Source organism: Eulemur rufifrons, chromosome 7 (genome assembly GCF_041146395.1).
Source record: "Eulemur rufifrons isolate Redbay chromosome 7, OSU_ERuf_1, whole genome shotgun sequence".
Lineage (NCBI taxonomy): Eukaryota > Metazoa > Chordata > Mammalia > Primates > Lemuridae > Eulemur > Eulemur rufifrons.
Window position 1 is genome coordinate 114,382,490 of NC_090989.1, and position 22,457 is coordinate 114,404,946.

Here is a 22,457-nt window from a genome sequence, read left to right on the forward strand (position 1 = left end):
AGGATGTTCTAAAAAAGGAGTGGCACTGAGTCAAGTGTTGATGAGACTCAAGTAAGGGGAGGACTAAACTGTTTCTGTTTGATTTCGTGACATGAGGCTACTGGAGACCCTGGCAAGAGCTATGTAAGTGGTGGTGTGTAGGCAGAAGCCAGAGGGAGCACAGGGCAAAGAAATTGAGACAGAACGTTCCAGCAACTCATTCCACAAGTTTGGCCTTAAAGGAGGGAGACAGGCCTTGAGAGTCTTGTACCTGTTAATGCTGATGGGAGCAGCCAGCACAGAAGAAGGAGACCATAATGGCAGACGAAAGGGATAAACCCAGCAGGAAGGTGGGGGGTGGGGGGGTCTGGCTCCAGAGGACTCACAGAGGGAATTTAGACAGAGGGGGGCGACCCCCTCTCTCAGAGGAGGAAAGGAAGCGAGAAGGTACAATAAAGATGACTTGGAGGTTTGGTGGTGATCTCGAGGACATTCTCTGCTATGATTTCTATTCTGTCTAGATAACAGGCAGTTACCTGCTAAGAGGGAGAAGGGAAGTGGCAGCGCTAGAAGTTAGGAGAATGAGAAAGAATTTGAAAAATAGCTGCAGAAATTGGAGAGTAAGGTGATCCATCAGCCTGTCACCTTGATGAAGGTTCATTCCATACTCAGCTGTCTGAGGTCAGGCACAGAAAAAACAGATCCCCCTACAGGGTTTGTACAGGGTCAAAGGACAGAAGGGAAAGATGTTTAAGTTATTGTCAAGAAAATGATTGAAATAATGGATGATGGAAACTAAATGGAATTGCCAAGGAAGTAAAGACAGGCCAGGGTTGATGGATTGGGAAAAATGAAAGAGGTCAATTTACTGAACCTCCAAAGATAGAAAAAGAAGTCATCCTGAGAGTAATTAAATAAATAAGCTTGTAAGGGGAGGAGGCTATGCTGGATACTAGGGTGTCTAAATTTGAGAGACTGGCAATGAACAACTTTAGCATGAGGACATCTGAGCCTGGGACTGAGTGTCTGAGATGGAGCAGAGGGACAGTCCCTGGTGAGGATGAGGCCAGAGGACTGAGGGATCATCATGGGGAGAGTGGACCCACAGAGATGGTCACAGGAACACTTGGAGAGGAAGCTGAGAACCAGGGCTGTGTGTGAGCACAGGGCGGTGGACGAATAACAGTAAGATGAGGAGGGCGAGGCGGGTAGAGCTGATGACTTACAGGCAAGAGAGCAGGGCTCTACCAAAGGCAGAGCAGGAGCAGTGTGAGACACCCACCCGACTTCCAGACTGACATTCTGAGGCTGAGAAGGAGCCAGTTTCTGCTGGGCCACGTGAAAGCACGTTCTATGTCATCAGACAGGAGAATCACTGACACCACTACTTTTTGACTCAGATAATTAGGTAAATTTAGTGCCCAATGTGAGGTCCCAACTTCTGAAACGATGTATCTCTCTCACTCTAAACGCTTTCTGAGCTTTTTCTCATTTAAAAAAATGCATATTTAAGCTATTTTATGTATTTTAACATTAAATTGTATGTTTTTCATATTGCCATCCACTTCAGATCCTTTTTGGAGTTAAGCAGGGGTACAAATTACGAGTAAATAAATAATAAATTCACAAAGGAGTTGGTGGAATGTATTAGAAGGGCAATATTATAAGTGCAGATATTTACACAAGTGCAATTCTATTACAGTTTTGTTCAGTTCTTCCTAGCATATTGCCACACATAAGCACGTAATTAGTAAAAATTTTTGAAACAGTTTTAAGATGATAATGGGGATTAAATATTTTCATCTTGTTAATCCAGGGTTTCTCAACCTTGACACTATTTACGTTTTAGGCCAGATAACTCTTTGCTGTGGGAACTGTCCTGTTCATTGTGGGGTGTTTAGCAGCATCTCTGCCATCTACCCACTAGGTGCTAGCAGCACCCTATAGTTGTGACAACAAGAAATGTTTCTACATGTTGCCAAATGTCACCTATGGGGCAAAATCACCCACTAATTGAGAATTACTGTGTTTATCTATTTAGTTTTACTTTTAAATTTGTCTACTTCTCAGTTCTTAAATTATTTATAGTCAATGCCAGGCTCAAAATAAACATTTAGTGATTGGTTGCATTTAATTACAGATGTAACACACTTTATGTGTGAGCAGCATTTCTAAAACCCTGTACTAACATTTGGGCAATTGCATATTTTAAATGCACCAAGAAGGCTCCTTTCGTCCTTAGGGGAACATCGTAGGATTTCTTTTTTAAAATGAAGGATTAACCTACATTCTATGAGTTCAGATTTGTTGTACTGGGTTTTTCTAAGCAGGGCACAAACAGAATATATCTATTTTGAGTTATAATGTTAGTTTTATATAAAAAACAGAAGAAGACAACAGATCTAAATTTGTACTATCTTTGATATCAGGTTTAAAATTCAATAGAGGGTATTGAGTTGCCCTGAGGAAATTAGAGCAGTTGTTAGTAGCATGAAGAATTTCTTTTGCATGGTTTTTAATTATTTCATTGCAATGATAGATTGGTGGCTCAGGGAAATAAACGGTAATTTTAAATGGGTAGATTCAGATCAATTATACTTGAATTCATTTTTCTGAATCATATGTCTTTCTTCTTTGAATTTAGGTTTAAAACCCACTGTGGCCCTGTGTCAGCAAAAGTGTAGACGGACAGGGACTCTGGAGAGCAATTATTGTTCAAGTAACTTTGGTAAGAAATAAAAAACCAGACTTTTCTCTTTAACCAGAAACTTGAGACTGCATGCTTAATCTCAAAGGAATTACCACAAATTTAATAGTAAAGGGTCAGTAACACTGTTCACTTACCCAAGAAAATATTTCCCTATACATTAGGGTGTGTTGACTTGTGCTATTTGAATTGTTAGATTTCACAACTGAGAAAAATATGTATTTAGAAAACATACTTTTTTCATAGAAACAAACTTAATAATGTGACTCTTGGTACATAACACTCTGTGTATTCTGCCTATTCCTGAAAAAAAACCTGTATACTTTTTCCCCCACATCTTTTTCATGTACCAAGTATTTTTTCACACATCTGTAATTCAACTTAAGTAAATTAGAAACATACTCAAGCTTATATTCAGAAGCTGGCTTCTCTCAGAAGAAATTCAGGTATTTTCTCTATGGTGTCCTTCCAAAGTACTAAATTAAAACTTGGAAATCTGAAGTCCATTTGGAAACGCTTATAAATTGGAACCTGAGGAGATATTACTTAATGATTTAGAATTTCTAAGAGCTTTTTCCAATTAATAAATTGTATCATCTGTGAAAATTTATTATGTTGGTTATTTTTAACAGCAATTTAAATGAAACATTTAAGACAAGTCTTATCAGGAAAAGAAAGTTGCAACGGCCTAACTAGGTTACCCAAAACAAAGGGCCTCCCCAGAGAGGCTTTGCTAGCTCTTTCTGTGCCCGGAAGTGGTAACTGTCTGCAGCCCTGGGGAGCTGTGTCACAGTGAAGGTGTGAAGACACTGAAGAGTCTGAGACCCTAACTCTTACTGGAGTTTGTATGCTGAAATTCAAATAACTGTCATACAAATGAAAACAAACAACACCAGGTGTCATTTCTACCATATCCAGTTTACTCTTCTGTAGGAGGTGCTTCAGGAAATCTCCCTCCTTGTCACTTGGAAGCCACTGATTTCACTTGGCAACACACTACCATTTTGCAGTGAACACTCATTACTAGGAATCAAAGGAAGGCATGATAAGAATTCTGATTTTATGAGCCTTGCACACTACATAAGCAGTGAGTGGTCACTTTATCCTAAACAGGTCATATTAGCCAAGTCCAAAACTTGATTTACTCCATTGACTGAGTCACTTGCATGGCAAAATAACCAAGTACTATCACAAGTGGCCCATGGGTTCCCAACCAAGGTTGGTAACACTCCCCTAGGAGGCAGTTTTGGGTTGTCACAATAACTGGGGAGTACTACTGGTTTTCTGAGCAGAGACAAGGCTGGTAAAAAAAAAGTCATTCAGTGCAAGTCCTGACAAGGAATTGTTCTCCTCCTACCCCCGCAAAATGCCAAAAGCACCCCTTTGAGGAAGATAGCATCTTTCTTTCTGTGGCTCAAAAGAGAGACTCTTGAATGTCATGACAGAAAAAGGAGTTACATAATGAAAACCAACAGTATTTTGGTGGAGCTTTTTTTTTTTTAAGCAAGAAAATGTTTAAGTCATACCTCAGTTCTATACTTTGACTTGTTAAAGGAGATCAGAGATTTTTAAGATCAGAGATCAGAGATAATTAGAGAGAGATGAGGACCCATGGGATGAACAAAAGGACAGCTGAAGAAAAGCATGGGGGGAAAAGTCACAGAAAGGTGGAGACTCACCCACACAGACATAAAGACTCAGATCTTTGTGGCCCAAATCCCCCTCGTGCAACCTCTTAGTATGGTATTACCTCAAAGACTCACAGTCTTTTTGAGTATTCACAGGTAGAGGCTCATAAGGCTGACTGTCTCTCATTTGGCAATTGATCTACATGTTGGATAAGACATTTCTGAGTTTCCATCTTGGCAACAGACTGCAGTGCAGCAAGTATTTAGGTTTCTCTCCTAGTTATCAACACCTAACAAGCAGGGCAACATTACAGCTCTATGAACCCTTTTTTTCAACCTGAATTTTGGTGACAAATGCACAGAATCAAATTCAAGAGCTTTGTTAGGGCCTTTTCTTTAACATTAAAGTGTTTCATATATGAAACTTAGAAGAATGTAAAATTATTTTCAGTTCTGCTTGCATTTTTCTTCACTGTCACATATTTCAAAAATGTTTTCTTCTACAGTATTAGCTGGCACTGTTATCACAACCGTCACTCGAGGTGGGAGTTTGCATGCCACAGTCTCCATCATCAACATCTATAAGGAGGGAAATCTGGCCATTCAGCAGGCTGGCAAGAACATGAGTGCCAAGATCATTGTGGTCTGTAAGCAGTGCCCTCTCCTCAGAAGAGGTGAGTAAGGAGAAAACCTTAAGTCTCTCGTCTAGGGGAGCCAAGGGACAGAAAAGGGCATGAGGGAGCCTCTCTGAGCAAGTCTTGGATCTTTCCGTGCCATGGCTGGTCTAGGGAGGTAAAATGAGGGCTAATATATGTCCCACTTCTGGTAGAGAAGGGAGGCCTTTTGGAGTCAGGCAAAACTGGGCTCTAATCTCAGTTCTTGTAACTTGTGGAGGAAGAAGAGATAGTGGAAATGATGAATGAGTCCAAGAAGCATTTGAAATTGAGTCAATAGGGAACAGACACAGAGGAAGCAGTTCAGGGGAAAGAGATTTCAGAATATTGCACTTAAGACGCCAATACTATCTATGTTTAGAGGAAAATATCCAGCAAGCAACAGGAAATGCAGAGTAGAAGTTCAGAAAAGAGCAGTAGTATATCTGGGTTAGAATCAAAGATTTGGGAATTATTTGCAAAGATGAGACTATTAAATCCACGGATGGGAATACATTTATTGAGCAAAATTATGGAAAAAGGAAAGTTATTCCAGAGCCAGAGGCACATGAGTTTTTTAAAAAATATTTAACTTATAAAGGTAATGTATGTTTCATGGTTTTAAAAAAGTTTAAATAAGTAGATAAGGGTATAAAATAAAAAGTGAAACCCTTTTCCTTTCCCCAGAGGTACTATAAAAAAAAGTTCCTTCCAGAAAGTTTATATCCATATAAAGCACAGGCATACACACTTATGGGATCATACTATACATATTCTATTGTAACTTTTATCCTATATAAGGTATATGTAGACATCTTTCCATAATAGCACATATAGATAGATCTCTTTTTCTTTGGAATGGTAATAATGCCTGGTATTCCACTGTGTGATATATCATGATTTCTCTGTCCAGTCTCAGCTCATTCCTTTCCTCAATCTTATCACAAACCTCTCCCACAACTAAACCAAACTAAACTACATACACACAGAAATACAGAATATCCACTTCAAGAAAGCTTTACTATGAATTCAGATTGTTCAGCTAGCAGCCTCATGTTGACTCTCCAGAGGGAATTGCCAAAGCTCTGTAAAAGATAGACATTTCTTTCCGGAACAGCCAGGAACAGCAGATAATACACATCTAGATTCTATAGGGGCTCATAATGATGCTAGCAGTTCAGCCTTGAGGTGGCATCACTTGTCCAGTCTCTCAAGTTTTTACAGCCTCAAGACCACTATGATGACAATGTCAGCCCACACAGGAAGGGTTATGCAAAAGAAAAAGGAAACATATATTTCTCTATGACACGTGGGGCAGGGAAAGGAGAATAAAGGAAAAGTTAATATATACCTCCTTTATGACATTTTTGTGAAGTAATATAAATCTTCAGAGTTGAACCCAACACAACCTGGCTCAGGCACCAGTCTAGCCATACCAATGTATAAAAATATAGTATAACAAATGTAAGTACTTTTTAATACCTATTTTTTGCAAGAAACCATACGAATGCAAGAAGTATATGATCCATCCATGCCCTCAAGAAACTTACATAGTATAAATGCCTGAGATGTTGATAAAAATTCAAGACAATAGCAGAAGAAAGTAAATCATTTGCTGCCAAATGCCAGGGAAATCAAGACGCATGATGGAACTATGAGAGGCCATGAGGATGGCCCATCATGGAGCACTGGTGGCCCCTTAAGGAAGGAGACTTTCATGTTAACACAGTGCATTGTTCATTGTAAGTTTGGTCACTACACAAGACCTATAGCTCTGCAGAGGGATGTGACTGGATCTAACCACTCCATTAAGTTTCCTTGTGTTAACAGACCTGTAATATATTATAATACAAGTTGAATTTAGCTTTTTGCTGATGAGAGTCTTAAACTAGATTTTATCCTAGATTGAATAAATGTATAATTATATCATTTACAGAAGAGAACATTTATCCAGAGGTAGGTTAGACACATGACACACATAGTAAAAAAGATTAATTTTTACATTCTCTTTCTTTAGGTCTAAATTACATTATTATGGGCCAGGTGGGTGAAGATGGGCGAGGCAAAATCATGCCAAACAGCTTTATCATGATGTTCAAGACCAAGAATCAGAAGCTCCTCGATGCCTTAAAAAACAAGCAATGTTAACAGTGAACTGTATCAATTTAAGCTGTATTCTGTCATTGCCTTTGAAAGATCTATTTTCTCTCAGTAGAAAAAAATACTTATAAAATGAAATATTCTGAAAGAGGATTCTGAAAGATTGGGCTAGTTTACTCTTCACGTGAGGTAGGTATGCAACCTCCGATATAGCTGATGGGAGTTCTGTGCCTGCACTGAGAGGAGCAGAGATATGATTGAAAACCTGCCAACTTAGTGTAGTGATAGGCAACTGAACGTGTGAAGCTGAAGCATTGAGAGCCTGGAAACAGTTTATTTATACATCCCTGTAAAAGGAGATTTTAGAATTGAGTTGTGTGAAGATGTAAAAAAGAGATTTTATAAGTGCAGTATTTATAGTGATATTTGTTCTACCTTTAAGCATTTGCTCTGAGGTGTTACATTCTTCTCTTGCATTTTTTAAATCAATGCTTAATAAAATATTTTTAAAGGATTACATAGCAGCCACTTGTTTTTATGGCTAGTGGGACACTACGAAAAGAATATTCCCCTTTAACAACATGAATATTGTTATTTTTATATAAGGTTGTCTTTGTATCAATTAATACTTTGCTAAAAGAGTTAGCATTCCAAGACTTTCAGGGACTAAATGCATCCAATAATGTCAATAGACTAATAATTCTTCTCTCCACAGAAACAGAGAATGTCAGAGCTAGAACGGGATCCCTCAGGGATCTAGTCCAAATGCCTTCATTTTGTAACTGAAACGGAAACTCAGGTATATTTAGTGACTTTCCCAGAGCACACATCTCCTAAGAGACAGAACAATTAAGATCAAGAGTCCTAATTCCAAACGCAGTGCCCTTACTGCCATTGCCTGTGAAAAATCTATTTTCACTCAGTAGTGGATGGACTGCAAAAGGACTCCCATCATTCACACAGAGCTGCTTAAAATACAGCTATACCTGCAAAAGGTGTGGTAACTAGCCTTCCAGGAGGGTGCCAGCCAGTGGCTGTGGAAGAAGGGAGAAGCATCTCTATCCAAAGAAGGACGAATGAACATTAGAGATGAACAAAGACTTGGGTCACAAAGTCTCCATGGCAGAAGTTTTAAGAATAAGGAAAAATATTCTTTTGGGTGAAAAAATAATTCCCAGCCTTAAGGGTGACCAGACATTTAAAGGGTGGCCAATAGAAGTTAAAAAAAAAAAAAAAAAGAATCCCCCAGTTTTGGCAACTGAGTGAGGAAAAGGAAGCAAGAAATGTAGGCTGGCTGGCAGGGTTGGAAATCTTTCCCAAACTCTCCCACCCACCAGGATGCCCATTGGTACCAGGGAATTCACCAGCTGAGGAAGTGGATGAACTAGAGGACACAGCTGACTGGTGGTTGGCTTCACCGGCCAGTACCACCTTTTAGAAAAGGCCCTCTCAGCTGGGTGGACTTCACAGACTAGCTGAACCAGACGGGATGTAACTGTGGACCCCTAATTGATTCTAGCCTTCTTAAGGCAAGTTAGTTCCTTTCAAGAATACATGTTATGGGACTTAGGAGTGATTACCAAAGATTTCAGTATTTCTTCTCTCTTAATAGAATCTTCTTATTGGTGCATTGCAAGCCTCCTGCATTACCAGTAGAAAGACTGCTATAGGTTTCTGATACGGGTTTGAGTCATAATGGGGTAACACAGAAGTAATCTGAACTACTGATACCATTGACATCTCTGACATAATATTAACAAATGTTTAGAGGATTTATGGTTAATAATATATGGCACTGCTTTGTCTTTTAACTCAATAATTCAAAACATAGAGATTATCAAGCTGAATAGTGAAGCTGCTCTTTCTGGTGCAAAAACCATTCTGTAATTTCTTTCTTATTCATAAAATCATGTTGCTATGGTTTGAATGCGTCTCCCCAAAGTTCATTAATTCCCAGTGCAACAGGGTAGAGAGTTGGGACCTTTAAGAGGTGATTAGATCATGAGGGCAAAGCCCTCATAAATGGATTAATGCCATTATTATTGGAACAGGTTAGTTATCATGGGAGTGGATTCCTGATAAAAAGATGTATTTGGCCTCCTCCCCCATTTCTCTTTCTCTCTTGTGCACACACATGTACTCGTGTACTTTCTTGCCCTTCTACCTTCTGCCATGAGATGATGTGACAAGAAGGTCTTTGCCACATATGGGCACCTCAACCTTGGACTTCCCAGCCTCCAAAATTGTAATAAATAAATATCTTTTCTTTATAAATTACTCAGTCTCAGATATTGTTATAGCAGCACAGCACAGACTAAGACACATTTATTTTGACTAAACTTCAGTTTCCTTAGTTATAAATTAAGGGAGTTAGACTAGATGATTTCTGGGGTCCCATAATATTTTCTCTTTTAGGAATTGTTTCTTTTTAAATTTTATTTATTTTTCAAGAATAGTTGATAAAGTTTTGTTTTGTTTTTTAAGTACTTGGGGAATCAACTACACATGAAGAATGAATAGATGACCATACTAATATATTAATATCACAAAACATTTCAAAATTATAAATAAGACTCTCTGATGTGTTTTAGAACATTTTGCTAGCTTGATTTTCATCCTTTGAATTCAATTCCTATTTTAAAAAAATAAGAATCTTGGTCTGGGGGAGGGAAAAACAGAAAAAAATAATAAGAGTCTTGAAAAGTTCCCAAGTCTTAAATTCTGTTATATTATTTATTTGAAGTTTAATCTTAGTTGGAAGAAATTTACCTTCTTTTCTTTCATGTAGGATAGTGCTGCCAGGATCCCATTATACCTTCTGGACTATTTAAATGATATAAACTAATAACAAAAAGCCAGACCTGGCCACTGCGGCTGCCACCACTGGGCCAAAGAGTAACAGGAGAGATCAGGTACTACCGTGCACCCCTAGGACAATACCACTGCCCTGCTGTGGGCTGTTATGAAACCAAGGCATGAGCAGACTGCATTCCTCACAGCTTCTTAGCCATGCTGCTTATCTGAGAGAGACCACCCCTCTCTGGTCACCAGCCCATAGCCAGTGCCACTTCAGTGTTTAATGCTGGGCTGCACCTTGCCCTTGAGCCAGACTCAGGCTTCTGCTGCTGGAGCTACCACCAGGCCAAGAAGGGAGAAGAAAGACAGGGCACTCCCACACACCCCTGGGACAACTCCCAGTGCCCTGCTGTGGGCTGCGGTGGGACCAAGACGTGAGCAGTCTGAACTCCCTACAGCTTCTTACCCATGCTGCTCCACCTGAGAGGGGCTCTACGCTCCCTGGTGGCAGGCCCATACCTGGCACCATTCTGAGAGTTTAGCTACTGGTTTGTATCCTGCCCTTGGGCTGAGCTCAGGTTGATGCAGCCACAACCTCTGCCAGACCCAAGAGGGAAAGAGGAGACTCGGCACTCCCATGCACCCCTAGGACAAGTCTTTCCACCCTGCTCTGGACTTCTGTGAAGCCAAGGCAAGGGGAGGCAGCACTCTTCAAAGCTACTCCAGCTGAAAGGGCCCCCAACCTCCCTGGTGGCAGGCCAACCGCACAGCCAACACAGCCCACACCCAAGTATTCCACCAGTGGCTTGGAGAGCACCCTGCCTCTGTCTGTCACAGGCAGCATGTGAAGGCACCAGGGGACCTGAGGAACAATCTGCTGGCCTAAACCCATCACCCCAGTACTTGAGTATATTACCCAAGGGCCCAGAAATTTCACAGCCCAGTCCATCACTTTTGGAACCTGATCACTCCTACTGGGATCTGAGATTGGGTTGACTCAACCTGTTGATACCACCACAACTGACACCTACCACACCCACTACCAGTGGGCCAGGGGCTGGCCCACCCAACCCATTGCATCTACCAGCAATGCCAACATAGACCAGTTGGGTCCCAGTATATTGCACCACCAACACTGCCATCACCCACATCACACCAGCTGCTCAGGGAACTGAAAAGCCACCCCACACCTGGCCTACCATTGTCACTACCAGGATCTGAGCAAGCCATCTGAAAGTTGAAGAAGCAGCTCTCCAGGACCCACTAACAATGGTCCCAGCATAAGCTAGATTGGTGTGTAAGAATAGGCATACGTAGCCCATCAGTGGGGCCCAAAGACTAGCCCATTAGGCATCATAGTTCCCAGAAAAACATCACAACAGCCTCAACTAATAACCACACCCTAAGCCACTGAGGAAATCACAGATACCACTGACCTTATGTCCTGCCAAAAGAATCATACAGACATCATAATACCACGGGCACCAAAATGGTACCAAAAATCAAAATCAAAGTGTCCTACTCAACCAAGAACATATATACATCTTCAGGAAAAAATTCTTCCCTATGAAAGCAATTTCAAAAAATTGGAAGTGACTGTTACTGTTGCTGATGCGCAGATATCAAGGTAAGGACACAGAAAACAGGAAAAAGGAAGGAAATATGACACAAACAAAGGACCACAACAATTGTCCAGCAATAATTGTCCTGGGCACTTCTACAGGTGGGGCCATCCACCTGTGCTCCCTCAGGCTCCTGAGGCCCAGCAGCCTTCCCATCTGCCACATGGAGGTAGGGGAAGGCCGGGGTTGGGGGGGGAGCTCTGCCTAGCTCCAGCTAGTCACAGACAGCTTGGGCCATTCAGCAAAAAAGAAATATGAAGAATTAATGTCATTAAAATGACCACACTACTAAAGCAACCTACAGATTCAATGCAATCCCTATCAAAATATCAACATGACTTTTCACAGAATTAGAAAAACCCATCCTAAAATCCATATGGAATGAAAAAGAGCCCAATTAGCCAAAGCAGTCCTAAACAAAAAGAATAAAACGGCAGGCATCAAATTACCTGACTTCAAATTTTATATTACAAGGCTAGAGTAACTGAAATACCATGATACTGGCATAAAAGTAGACACATAGATCAATGGAACAGAACAGAGAACCCAGAAACAAAACCATATACAGATCTACAAAGAAGAACTGGTGCCTATCCTGCAGATATTACTCCACAGTATGAAGAAGGAAGGAATCCTCCACAACACATTTTATGAAGCCAAAACGATCCTGATACCCAAACCAGGAAAAGGGTCAAGAAAAAAAAAAGAATACTACACAGCAATATCCCTTATGAATATAGATGCAAAAATTCTCAATAAAATCCTAGCAAACCAAATTCAGGTGCTTATCAAAAAAAATAATCCACCATGACCAAGTGGGCTTCATCCCAGAGATACAGGGATGGTTCAATATATGAAAACCTATAAATGTAATTCACCACATAAATACTAGCAAAAACAAAGACCCTATGATCCTCTCAATAGACACAGAAAAAGCATTTGACAAAATTCAACACCCTTTTATGATAAGAACACTTAACAAAATAGGCATAGACAGGACTTACCTAAAAATGATATAAGCCATATATGACAAGCCCACAGCCAACATCATACTGAATGGGGAAAAACTGAAAGCATTCCCACTTAGAACTGGAACCAGACAAGGTTGCCTTTTATCACTGCTTTTATTCAGCAAAGTGCTGGAAGTCCTAGCCAGAGCAATCAGACAAGAGAAGCAAATCAAGGGCATCCAAATGGGGGCAGGAGAGGTCAAACTATTGCTCTTTGCTGATGACATGCTCTTATATCTAGAAAACCCCAAAGATTCTGCCATGAAACTAGTGGAACTGATAAACAAATTCAGCAAAGTCTCAGGTTACAAAATCGATGTACACAAATTAGTATCATTCCTATATGCTAATAACAGTCAAACTGAGAACCAAATCAAAGACTCAATACCCTTCACAGTAACAACAAAGAAAACAAACTACCTAGGAATATATTTAACTAAGGAGGTGAAAGACCTCTTCAGGGAGAATTACAAAACACTGAGGAAGGAAATAGCAGAGGACATAAACAGGTGGAAAACTACACCATGCTCATTGATTGGCAGAATCAACATTGTCAAAATGTCTATACAACCCAAAGTAATCTACAGATTCAATGTGATCCCTATTAAAATACCAACATCATTGTTCACAGATCTAGAAAAAAATAATTTTATGCTTCATATGGAACCAGAGAAGACCCCATATAGCAAAAGCAACCTTAAGCAAAAAGAACAAATTGGGAGGCATTAATTTACCAGACTTCAAGGTGAACGACAAGGCTACAGTAACTAAAACAGCATGGTACTGGCACAAGAACAGAGATATAGACCAATGGAAAAGAACTGAGAATCCAGATATAAAACCATCCCCACATAGCCATCTAATCTTTGACAAAGCAGACAAACACATACACTGGGGAAAAGAATCCTTATTCAATAAATGGTGCTGGAAAATTGGATAGCCACAAGGAGAAGACTGAAACAGGATCCACACTTCTCACCTCTCACAGACTTAAACCTAAGGCATAAAACTATAAGAATTCTAGAATAAGAGGCTGGAAAAACTCTTTTAGACATTGGCCCAGGGTAAGAATTTATGAAGAAGACCCCAGAGGCAATTATAGCAACAATAAAAATAAATAAATGAGACTTGATCAAATTAAAAAGCTTCTGCACAGCCAAAGAAACTATCATGAGAGTAAACAGACAACCTACAGAATGGGAGACAATATTCCCATGCTACACATATGAAAAAGGGCTGATAACTAGAATCTATATAGAACTCAGGATAATTAGCAAGAAAAAATCAAACAACCTCATTAAAAAGTGGGCAAAGGAAATGAACAGAAACTTTTCAAAAGAAGACAGACATATGGCCGACAAACATATGAAAAAATGCTCAACATTTCTAATCATCAGGGAAATGCAAGTCAAAACCACAATTAGATATCACTTAACTCCAGTAATAATGGCTTTTATCAAAAAGTCCCAAAACAATAAATGTTGGTGTGGATGAGGAGAGAAAGGAACACTCATACACTGCTGATGGGACTGCAAACTAGTACAACCTCTATGGAAATTAACATGGAGATACCTCAAAGAAGTAAAAGTAAAACTACCATTTGATCCAGCAATTCCACTACTGGGCATTTACCCAACGAAAAAAAGACATTCTATTAAAAAAAAAAACAAAAAAAACACCTGCATTAGAATGTTTATAGCAGCACAATTCACAATTGCAAAGGTGTGGAAACAACCCAAGTGCCCAATCAATACATGAGTGGATTAATAAAATGTGGTATATGTATACCATGAAATACTACTCAGCCACAAAAAACAATGGTGATCTAGCACCTCTTGTATTATGCTGGATAGAGCTGGAGCCCATTCTACTAAGTGAAGTATCACAAGAATGAGAAAACAAGCACCACATATACTCACCATCAACTTGGTATTAACTGATCAACACTTATGTGCACATATAGTAATAACATTCATCGAATGTAGGGCAGATGGGAGAGGGGAGGAGAGGATGGGTATATACACACTTAATGGGTGTGGTGCACACCGTCTGAGGGATGGTCATGCTTGAATCTCTGACTCGGGTGGGGCAAAGGCAATATATGTAACCTAAGCATTTGTACCCCCATAATATGTAGAAATAAAAAAAAACATATACATACAACCAACTGATCTTTGACAAAGCAGACAAAAACATACACCAGGGAAAGGACATGCTATTCTATAAATGGTGCTGGGAAAACTAGATAGCCATATGCAGAAGAACGAACCTGGATTCCTCTCTCACCATATACAAACATTAACTCAAGATGGATTAAAGACTTAAATGTAAGACCTGAAGTAATAAAAATTCTAGAGGAAAAAGTAAGAAAAACTCTTCTGGACATTGGCATAGGCAAAGACTTTATGACTAAGAACCCAAAAGCAAATGCAACAAAAACAAAAATAGAAAAATGGGACTTAAAAAACTCTGCACAGCAAAAAAATAATCAAAAGAGTAAACAGACAACCTACAGAGTGGGAGGAAATATACACAAACTATGTGTCTAACAAAGGACTAACAGCTAGAATCTACAAGGAAATCAAAAAAATCAGCAACAACACACACACACACAAAACATTGAAAAGTGTGCAAATGACATGAATGGGCATTTTTCAACAGAAAACAAACAAATGGCCAACAAAAGTATGAAAAAATGTGCAATATCACCAATCATCAAAGAAATGCAAATTAAAACCACAATGAGATATCATCTTACAGCAGTCAGAATGGCTACTATAAAAATACCAAAAAAATCCCTCTTGACAAGGATGTGGATTAAAGGGAATGCTTACACACTGTTGGTAGGAATGTAAATTACTACATCTGCTACGGAAGATAGTATGGAGATTCCTCAAAGAACTAAAACTAGAACTATCACACAATCCAGCAATGCCTTTACTGGATATCTACTGAATAGAAAAGAAATCAATATGTAAAAAAGATACCTGCACTTGTATGTTTATCACAGAACTATTCACAATAGCAAAGATACATAATCACCCTAAGTGTCCATCACGTGAGGACTGGATACAGAAAATGTTATATACACACACACACACACACACACACACACACTGAAATCTATTCAGCCATAAAAAAGACTGAAATCGTGTCTTTTGCAGCAACTTGAATGGAAGTGGAGGCCATCATTTTAAGTGAAAGAAGTCAGACACAGAAAGACAAATACTGCATGTTTTCACTTATAAGTGGGAGGTAAATAATGTGTACACATGGATGTAGAGTATGGAATGACAGACAAGACAATGGAGACTTGGAAGGGTGAGGGCGTGGGAATGGGGTGCATGATGAGAGATTACTTAATGGGTACAATGCATGTTATTTGGGCATGTTATTTTGTTCAATAGGACCCCTAAAAGCCCTGACTTTATGACTATGCAATCTATGCAAAATTATAATTATGCTTTTACCCCATAAATTTATGCAAAAAAGGAACAACCTAACAAAAAAATCTTACTGTTAACATAGAAATTATGAAGAAACTTGGAAAATGTATCTTGATTTTTCTGAATAAAAGTATCTCTTTAAATATTTATATAGAAGATACTATGAACTACTTTATCCCATAGATTGAAATACTTAGATGAAGTGAACAAATTCGTAGGCAAAGAGTCAAGAACTTAACACAGACTCAAGTAGAAATAGAATACCTATTAATAAATATTCGTATAACCATTAGGAAAAAATTCAATCAGTAGTTTAAAATCTTTCCTCAAATAAAACTCCAGGCCTACGTAGTTTTACTTGGAAGGTCTACCAAACATTTATGGAGTAAATATTGTCAATCTAACATAAACTATTCCAGAATATAAATAAAGAAGGAACATGCAGCAATTCTTTTTATGAGATTAATATAACCTTAATACCAAAACTTCAGCAGATGATAGAAGCTAGGGAAATCTCCAGTCTGATTTCACCTATGAACACAGATGTAAAAACTCTAAATAAAATATTACCAAACAAAATAGATCATGATCAAGTTGGGTCTATTCAGGAATGCATGGTTGATTTAACATTAGAAAAATCAATGAACATACTTTACTGCATTAATAGATTCACAATGCTAACTAGAGAGGCTTAGGTACAACTAAACATTCAGACTCTTAAAAGTACCACAGACCTTTTTTGGTACCAATATCCTCAGAAAGATATGGCACACGGACCAGAACTTAACAGTTGGACAGTATCAGACTTTCTTCTTTTGTGGGAGTCTTTGTAGCAGTCTGACAGAAGTTTACGCAGCCATCCATTAGCTGTTTTGTTTGGCCTCCCAAGAGGATGTCTCAGATGCAAGGAGAAAAGATTCATGTCAGGTGAATGTACGTGAGAGTAGACACCTCAGCTTAAAGATCACATCTCCACAATACCTAACAACTCCATAACCGTAGCTTCCAGACTCCTCAGAGATGAAAGGCCTAGTTTTGAGAGTTACACATTCAAGAAAGCCCAAAGCTGTGGCTCCTCCATCAGATATTCATAAGTCAATTATAGGTCCTCCCAATCCAGATGCAATTTACCAATTAGGGCTCATTTTTACTATAAACAAATTTGCCTAGCAACACAGTCGACACACTGTATTATCAGATTACTAGGTAACCTAGAGTTAAAGGTCAAATTCTTCACAGAATGGGGAAAGGTTCTGTTAAACCCTCTTCACAACAGATTAAAAGCAGAAAAATCATTTGATCTTAATAATGCAGAAAAAGCATTGGATCTAATTTAAAATTTATTCATGACAAAAGATAAACCCTAAGCAAACTACAAATAGAAAGGAATGTCCTCAAGTTAACAAGAAAACCTGCAGTAAATTTCATTTGTAATGGTGAATACTGAAAGCATTTCTTTTAAGATCAGTGGTAAGACAAGAATGCTTGAAATCATTTCCATTAGAAATTGTAGTGAAGGATCTAGTCAGTATGGTAAGGCAAGAAAATGAAATATATGATATTGGGATTGGAAAGGAAGAAACAAGACTGTTATAACACAAAGATGATGTGATTATCCAAATAGAAAACCCAAGGTAAACTGCAGGTAAGTGATTAGAATTAATAGTAAGTTTAACACATTTATCTCTTAGACGTACAAATAAGCACTAGCCTAAGGACAAAATATTGAATATTATTTTATCTTTTTATAATTAAGAGTCTTGAATTATGGACTCCACATATTAAGTCTCTTTTTAACACAGGATCTGTGGATATATAACTATAGGAGTATACACAGATCTATAGAATTGGGTGTTCCAATTGAGTAGCTCTGGGATATACATAAAAATTGGTTCTAAGGGATTTTAAAGTTATTAGTAAAAATTCTGATTTTTGCCTTTTTTGTCATTTGCTTCTTCCTCTTAAAAGCAAAGTCAGCAGGGCATAGTGGCTTATATCTATAATCTCAGCTACTCAGGAGGCTGAGGCAGGAGCCCCAGAGTTCAAGCCTGCAGTGACTATGATAGCACCACTGCACTCCAGCCTAGGCAAAAGTATAGTACCCTGTCTGCAAAAAAAAAAATAAAATAAATAAATAATAAAATAAAATAAATTGGGTTTTAAAAGGCTAAAATTTGATTCAATATAAATTTGAAAGATTATCTTTTCCTTGAAGGATGTCCCTATGGCATTCTGATACTAAGATTGGGTTACATTTAAACAGTGAGATGGACCTTTTAAATATAGAAACCTATTAAGAAAATTTACAAGCTTAAAGTAAGACTTTATACATCTGATTAATTCATCTCACAAACAAAAAATTGAAATTGACAGTAACATAATGCAATTAACAGCCTCCTGGATGAAGAGTTAAAAGACCTGGATTCTCATTTATAGTGTAGCATTAGGAGAACTTTTTAGTTTCTTACCTGTAAAATCAGAAAGTTGAATTGAATCCCTTCTGAGATCCCTTATGGTCTTAAATTGTTTCTAGATCCTTGATTGGATCTAGAAATTGGTTAGGATAGAAAGTGACACAGAAATAAAATTAACTAGTCTAGCTAAACACTTTGGTCCCTCCTTGGCCTGGCTCGTTACTTTCTGAGGCTAACTCTTGCTTTCCTATGTATGTTTACCCCTGCTGTCCATCCTCTCCCTCTAATTCTTGCTCATCTTGCTGGTCTTTGCTTGATGATGGTTATAAAAGTAAAAATCTTTAATGAACTAGTCATTTAGAAAAGAAGGGACTAGACATCTTAAGTTCTGTTTGCTGACTGAGATAAACCTATAATGAGAAATTAATTCAAAAAAGCAAAGCTTTCTGATATATCTTAACTGACACAAACACTAAATTGAGTTTAGGATCTCAAGTCAGTCATTACATAACCTTGGACAAATTACTTAAAATGTCAATTTTCCCATCTATTAATTTGGAAGCTGAAGTAAGTAATCTAAGTTTTCTTCCAATCCAATTTGAGGAAATAGGATCTAGAGCACACAATTGTTACAGGAGTATCTGACTGATTAGATGTCACTCCTAGAATATTTACACTAACAGATAATGGTTAAATTTTCATTCAACAAATTTGTGCCATTCAACATTAACACTATACTTAGGCTGAGGATACGGAAGAGAATAAGAGAAGAACTGCTCCCTACTGTACTTAGTTTTATAGCTTCTAAAAAGAAAGAAAGACTGTAGTCCCAGCTACTTGGGGAGGCTGAGGCAGGAGGATTGCTTGAGGTCAAGGTGTTTGAGACTATAGTTCACTATGATGGTACCTGTGAATAGCCATTGTATTCCAGCCTGGGCAACATTGTGAGATCCCATCTCTCAAAAAAAAAAAAGAAAAAAGAAAGAAAGAAAGAAAAAGAAAAAAAAAAAGAAAAGAAAGGAAACATTTGCATTAAAACAAACATTATAGGAAATATGGTGATTGTTTGCTATTTTCACTGAAATATAAAATGGGGGAAATGAGTTTTAAAATATGAAGCTGAATTACCTCACAGAATTGATTCAATTTCTAAATGAGTTATTGAGGCAGTTTGTGTTTTCCTCCTTAAAATTCTTTTAAAATAGCACCTGACCATTTTAAATATCTTTCAATAAGAACAATTTTGTCTAAGTTGAAGGGTAGATTAAATAATCTTTCTAAATGGGGAGAGAGAGAATCCTCCAGATTGCTGGTAGCAGGATGAAGAAAATGGAGCTTACTTGTCATTTATCTGATTGGCTAGGATGGTTATTTTTTAAAACATACATTGACTTTCCATACAAACACACTATTTTGCCTTTTGTATAATTTAATTTATATCAGAAATTGTGTCTCTTAAAGATGGTTATTTTTAAAGTATGCAAGTAGCACATACAGTTTTTCCTAATTTATGTGTTGCATATCTAAAATATTTATTTCAATCTGGGGGTAGGTACACAGGAGAAGAAAAAACAATGTGAAATTATCAAATGAAGAGAAACACTGTAAAGGGGAATTCTTGTAAGTATATCCTTCAGAAACACAGCATGTTTACAAATGGGGCAGTGATGCCAGAAAGCTAACAAATTAACTTACAAATGAGAAATTCAGAGCAGCCATTATCTCTCCTACTATTAATATTTTTCTTAGTGTAATTATGACTAATTAGACCCAGTTGGTTTATTCTCCATGGTCTATAACTTCAGCCTACTTGGTAGTTTATAAATAAAACAAAAATTTTAAATAGTCTAAGGAAAGAAAATTTCCTTTATTAGGTAGAGGAGAGACAAGTACTTACTAGCAACGAGATCAAGAACATTTCCAGTTTTATCATTTTTCAAGAAAGACTGTCAATGATTAATAGTTGGTTATGTGTGTCCCTCAAACAACTAATAATAACAACCTCTAGTTACTTTTAGGAAAAATATTAAGCTTTGAAATCTGAACACATAACTAAATGATCAAACACATTTATCTTCATTGGGATAGCCTGGGAGGTAGAATTTCAACTTACTTGTGTAGTTATTAAAATATAATGGTATTAGGCTGGGCGTGGTGGCTCATGCCTGTAATCCTAGCACTCTGGGAGGCTGAGGTGGGAGGATCGCTTGAGCTCAGGAGTTTGACACCAGCCTGAGCAAGAGCAAGACCCCTGTCTCTACTAAAAAAAGAAAAGAAAAAAGAAAAATTAGCCAGGCACAGTAGCATATGCCTGCAGTCCCAGCTACTCAGAAGACTGAGGCAGGAAGATGGCTTGAGCCAGGAGTTGGAGGTTGCAGTGAGCTATGATGATGCCACTGTACTCTACCCGGGGCATCAGAATGAGACTCTGTCTCAAATAATAATAATAGTAATGTTATTAGATTTCAGTACTAAAATCTATACAACATTGCTGGGGGAAATTGAAGACCTAAATAAATGGAGAGATACATCATGTTGATGGACTGTAAGACAATATTATTAAGATGTCACTTCTTCCCAAAGTGGTCTCTAGAGTCTACACAATTGCAATAAAAATCCCAACAGTTTTTTTTTTTTTTTAGAAATTGATAAGCAGATTCCAAAATTTTATGAAAAATGAAAACTTAAATAGCAAAAATAATTTTGAAAAGTAATACAAAGTTCTTCACCTTGGCATTTCTTACTGTACTTCTCCCCACTGTGTGTGTTAGTGATGGGCTACCAACTTGCATATTCAAGCACTGTTTTCTTTTGGAGCAGTAATGAATTTTAAGATTCCACTGTTAATTTCTTATTTCTTTATTTTAGTATGTTATAGCATTTTATATTTTGTCAGGTTTATTAAAGCATAATTTCCATACATTAAAATTCACTTTTTAAATATACAGTTTGATGAGTTGTGCAGTCAATTCTCTCTTCCAATCAGACCCTGGTAATCAATGATCTAATTTCAATTCCTCTAGTTTTGTCTTTTAGATTGTCATATAAATGGAATCAGACAGTGTATAACCTTTCGTGACTGGCTTCTTTCACTTACTTTTAAGATTCATCCACATTACTGCATTTATCAGTATTTTGTTCTTGTAGTGGCTTTATAATGTGTCAATATGGCTAGCCTTAATTATGTTTCCCAAAATTTTCTTGCATGTATTCTTTCAGTTACAAGAGACATTTTAGTGTGAGATTTGGAGGGCAGAAGTGAAGCAGCAGCCATTTCATTCTTTTTGCAGGCCCTTTGGTAGCTCCTACATGTTGTAACTTACCTGCTGGCTCACTTTGTTAATGGGGGAGAGCTGCGAGGCCTATAGTTGTTCCACCTTTCCTTGGATCCTCCTTCAGCTTCTCTGATTCCTGAGCCAAGTATGTGTTTAGCAACACACTTGGAAAGGAAAGGGCAACACTTCTTCCATAGGATACTACATCATAAGGTTGGAGACATGAGAAGTGACATATGAGACTCAGTCTGTCTTCATGGGCTCTAGCTTGTCCTTGCTCTCTCCTACTTTACATCCATCTTTCCTTCTCACCTGCCTACTACAGACTCCCAGCTCTAGCATTAGAGGCAAAAACAACAGCCTCACAGAAACTACTTACCAACTACAACAGTTGTATAATGTCAAATCCCTTTAAACAAATCACTAGACACACACATACACATGTGCCTGCAAAATCCTAGTATCTCTATTTCTCTGATTGAACTGACTGATAAAATTCCTTTTTATTGCTGAGATTTCCATGGTATGGATGTATAATTTGTTAATCCATTCAGTGGTTAATGGTCATTTGGTTGTTTTCAGCTTGACCATGAATAAAGCTTCTATAAACATTCACATACAGGTCTTTGTGTGGACATATTATTTCAAAAACATGGCACAGTAGTCCCCTCTTATTCACAAGGGTGAATAAGGGCTACTTTAACACAAGCACTTCGATATCATGGGTAACTAAAACCACAGAAAGCAAAACTGCAGATGAGGGAGGACTACTGTACATCTCAACTTTTAAAAGTATACGGTAATACAACGGACAGACTCTATGTCAA

General features: G+C 38.0%; 1 protein-coding gene across 1 annotated transcript in view; it reads left to right on the top strand.

Moving 5' to 3' along the window:
- PCOLCE2 (procollagen C-endopeptidase enhancer 2) overlaps positions 1-7,581 on the top strand; it is a 67,562-nt gene extending 59,981 nt beyond the window's left edge. The window contains exons 7-9 of the mRNA XM_069473138.1: positions 2,624-2,707; positions 4,821-4,988; positions 6,985-7,581. Of these exons, the coding sequence (XP_069329239.1) occupies positions 2,624-2,707; positions 4,821-4,988; positions 6,985-7,115 (383 nt within the window). The 3' untranslated portion in view covers positions 7,116-7,581. The remainder of the gene's footprint in view (positions 1-2,623; positions 2,708-4,820; positions 4,989-6,984) is intronic.
- The last annotated feature ends 14,876 nt before the right edge of the window (positions 7,582-22,457 follow it).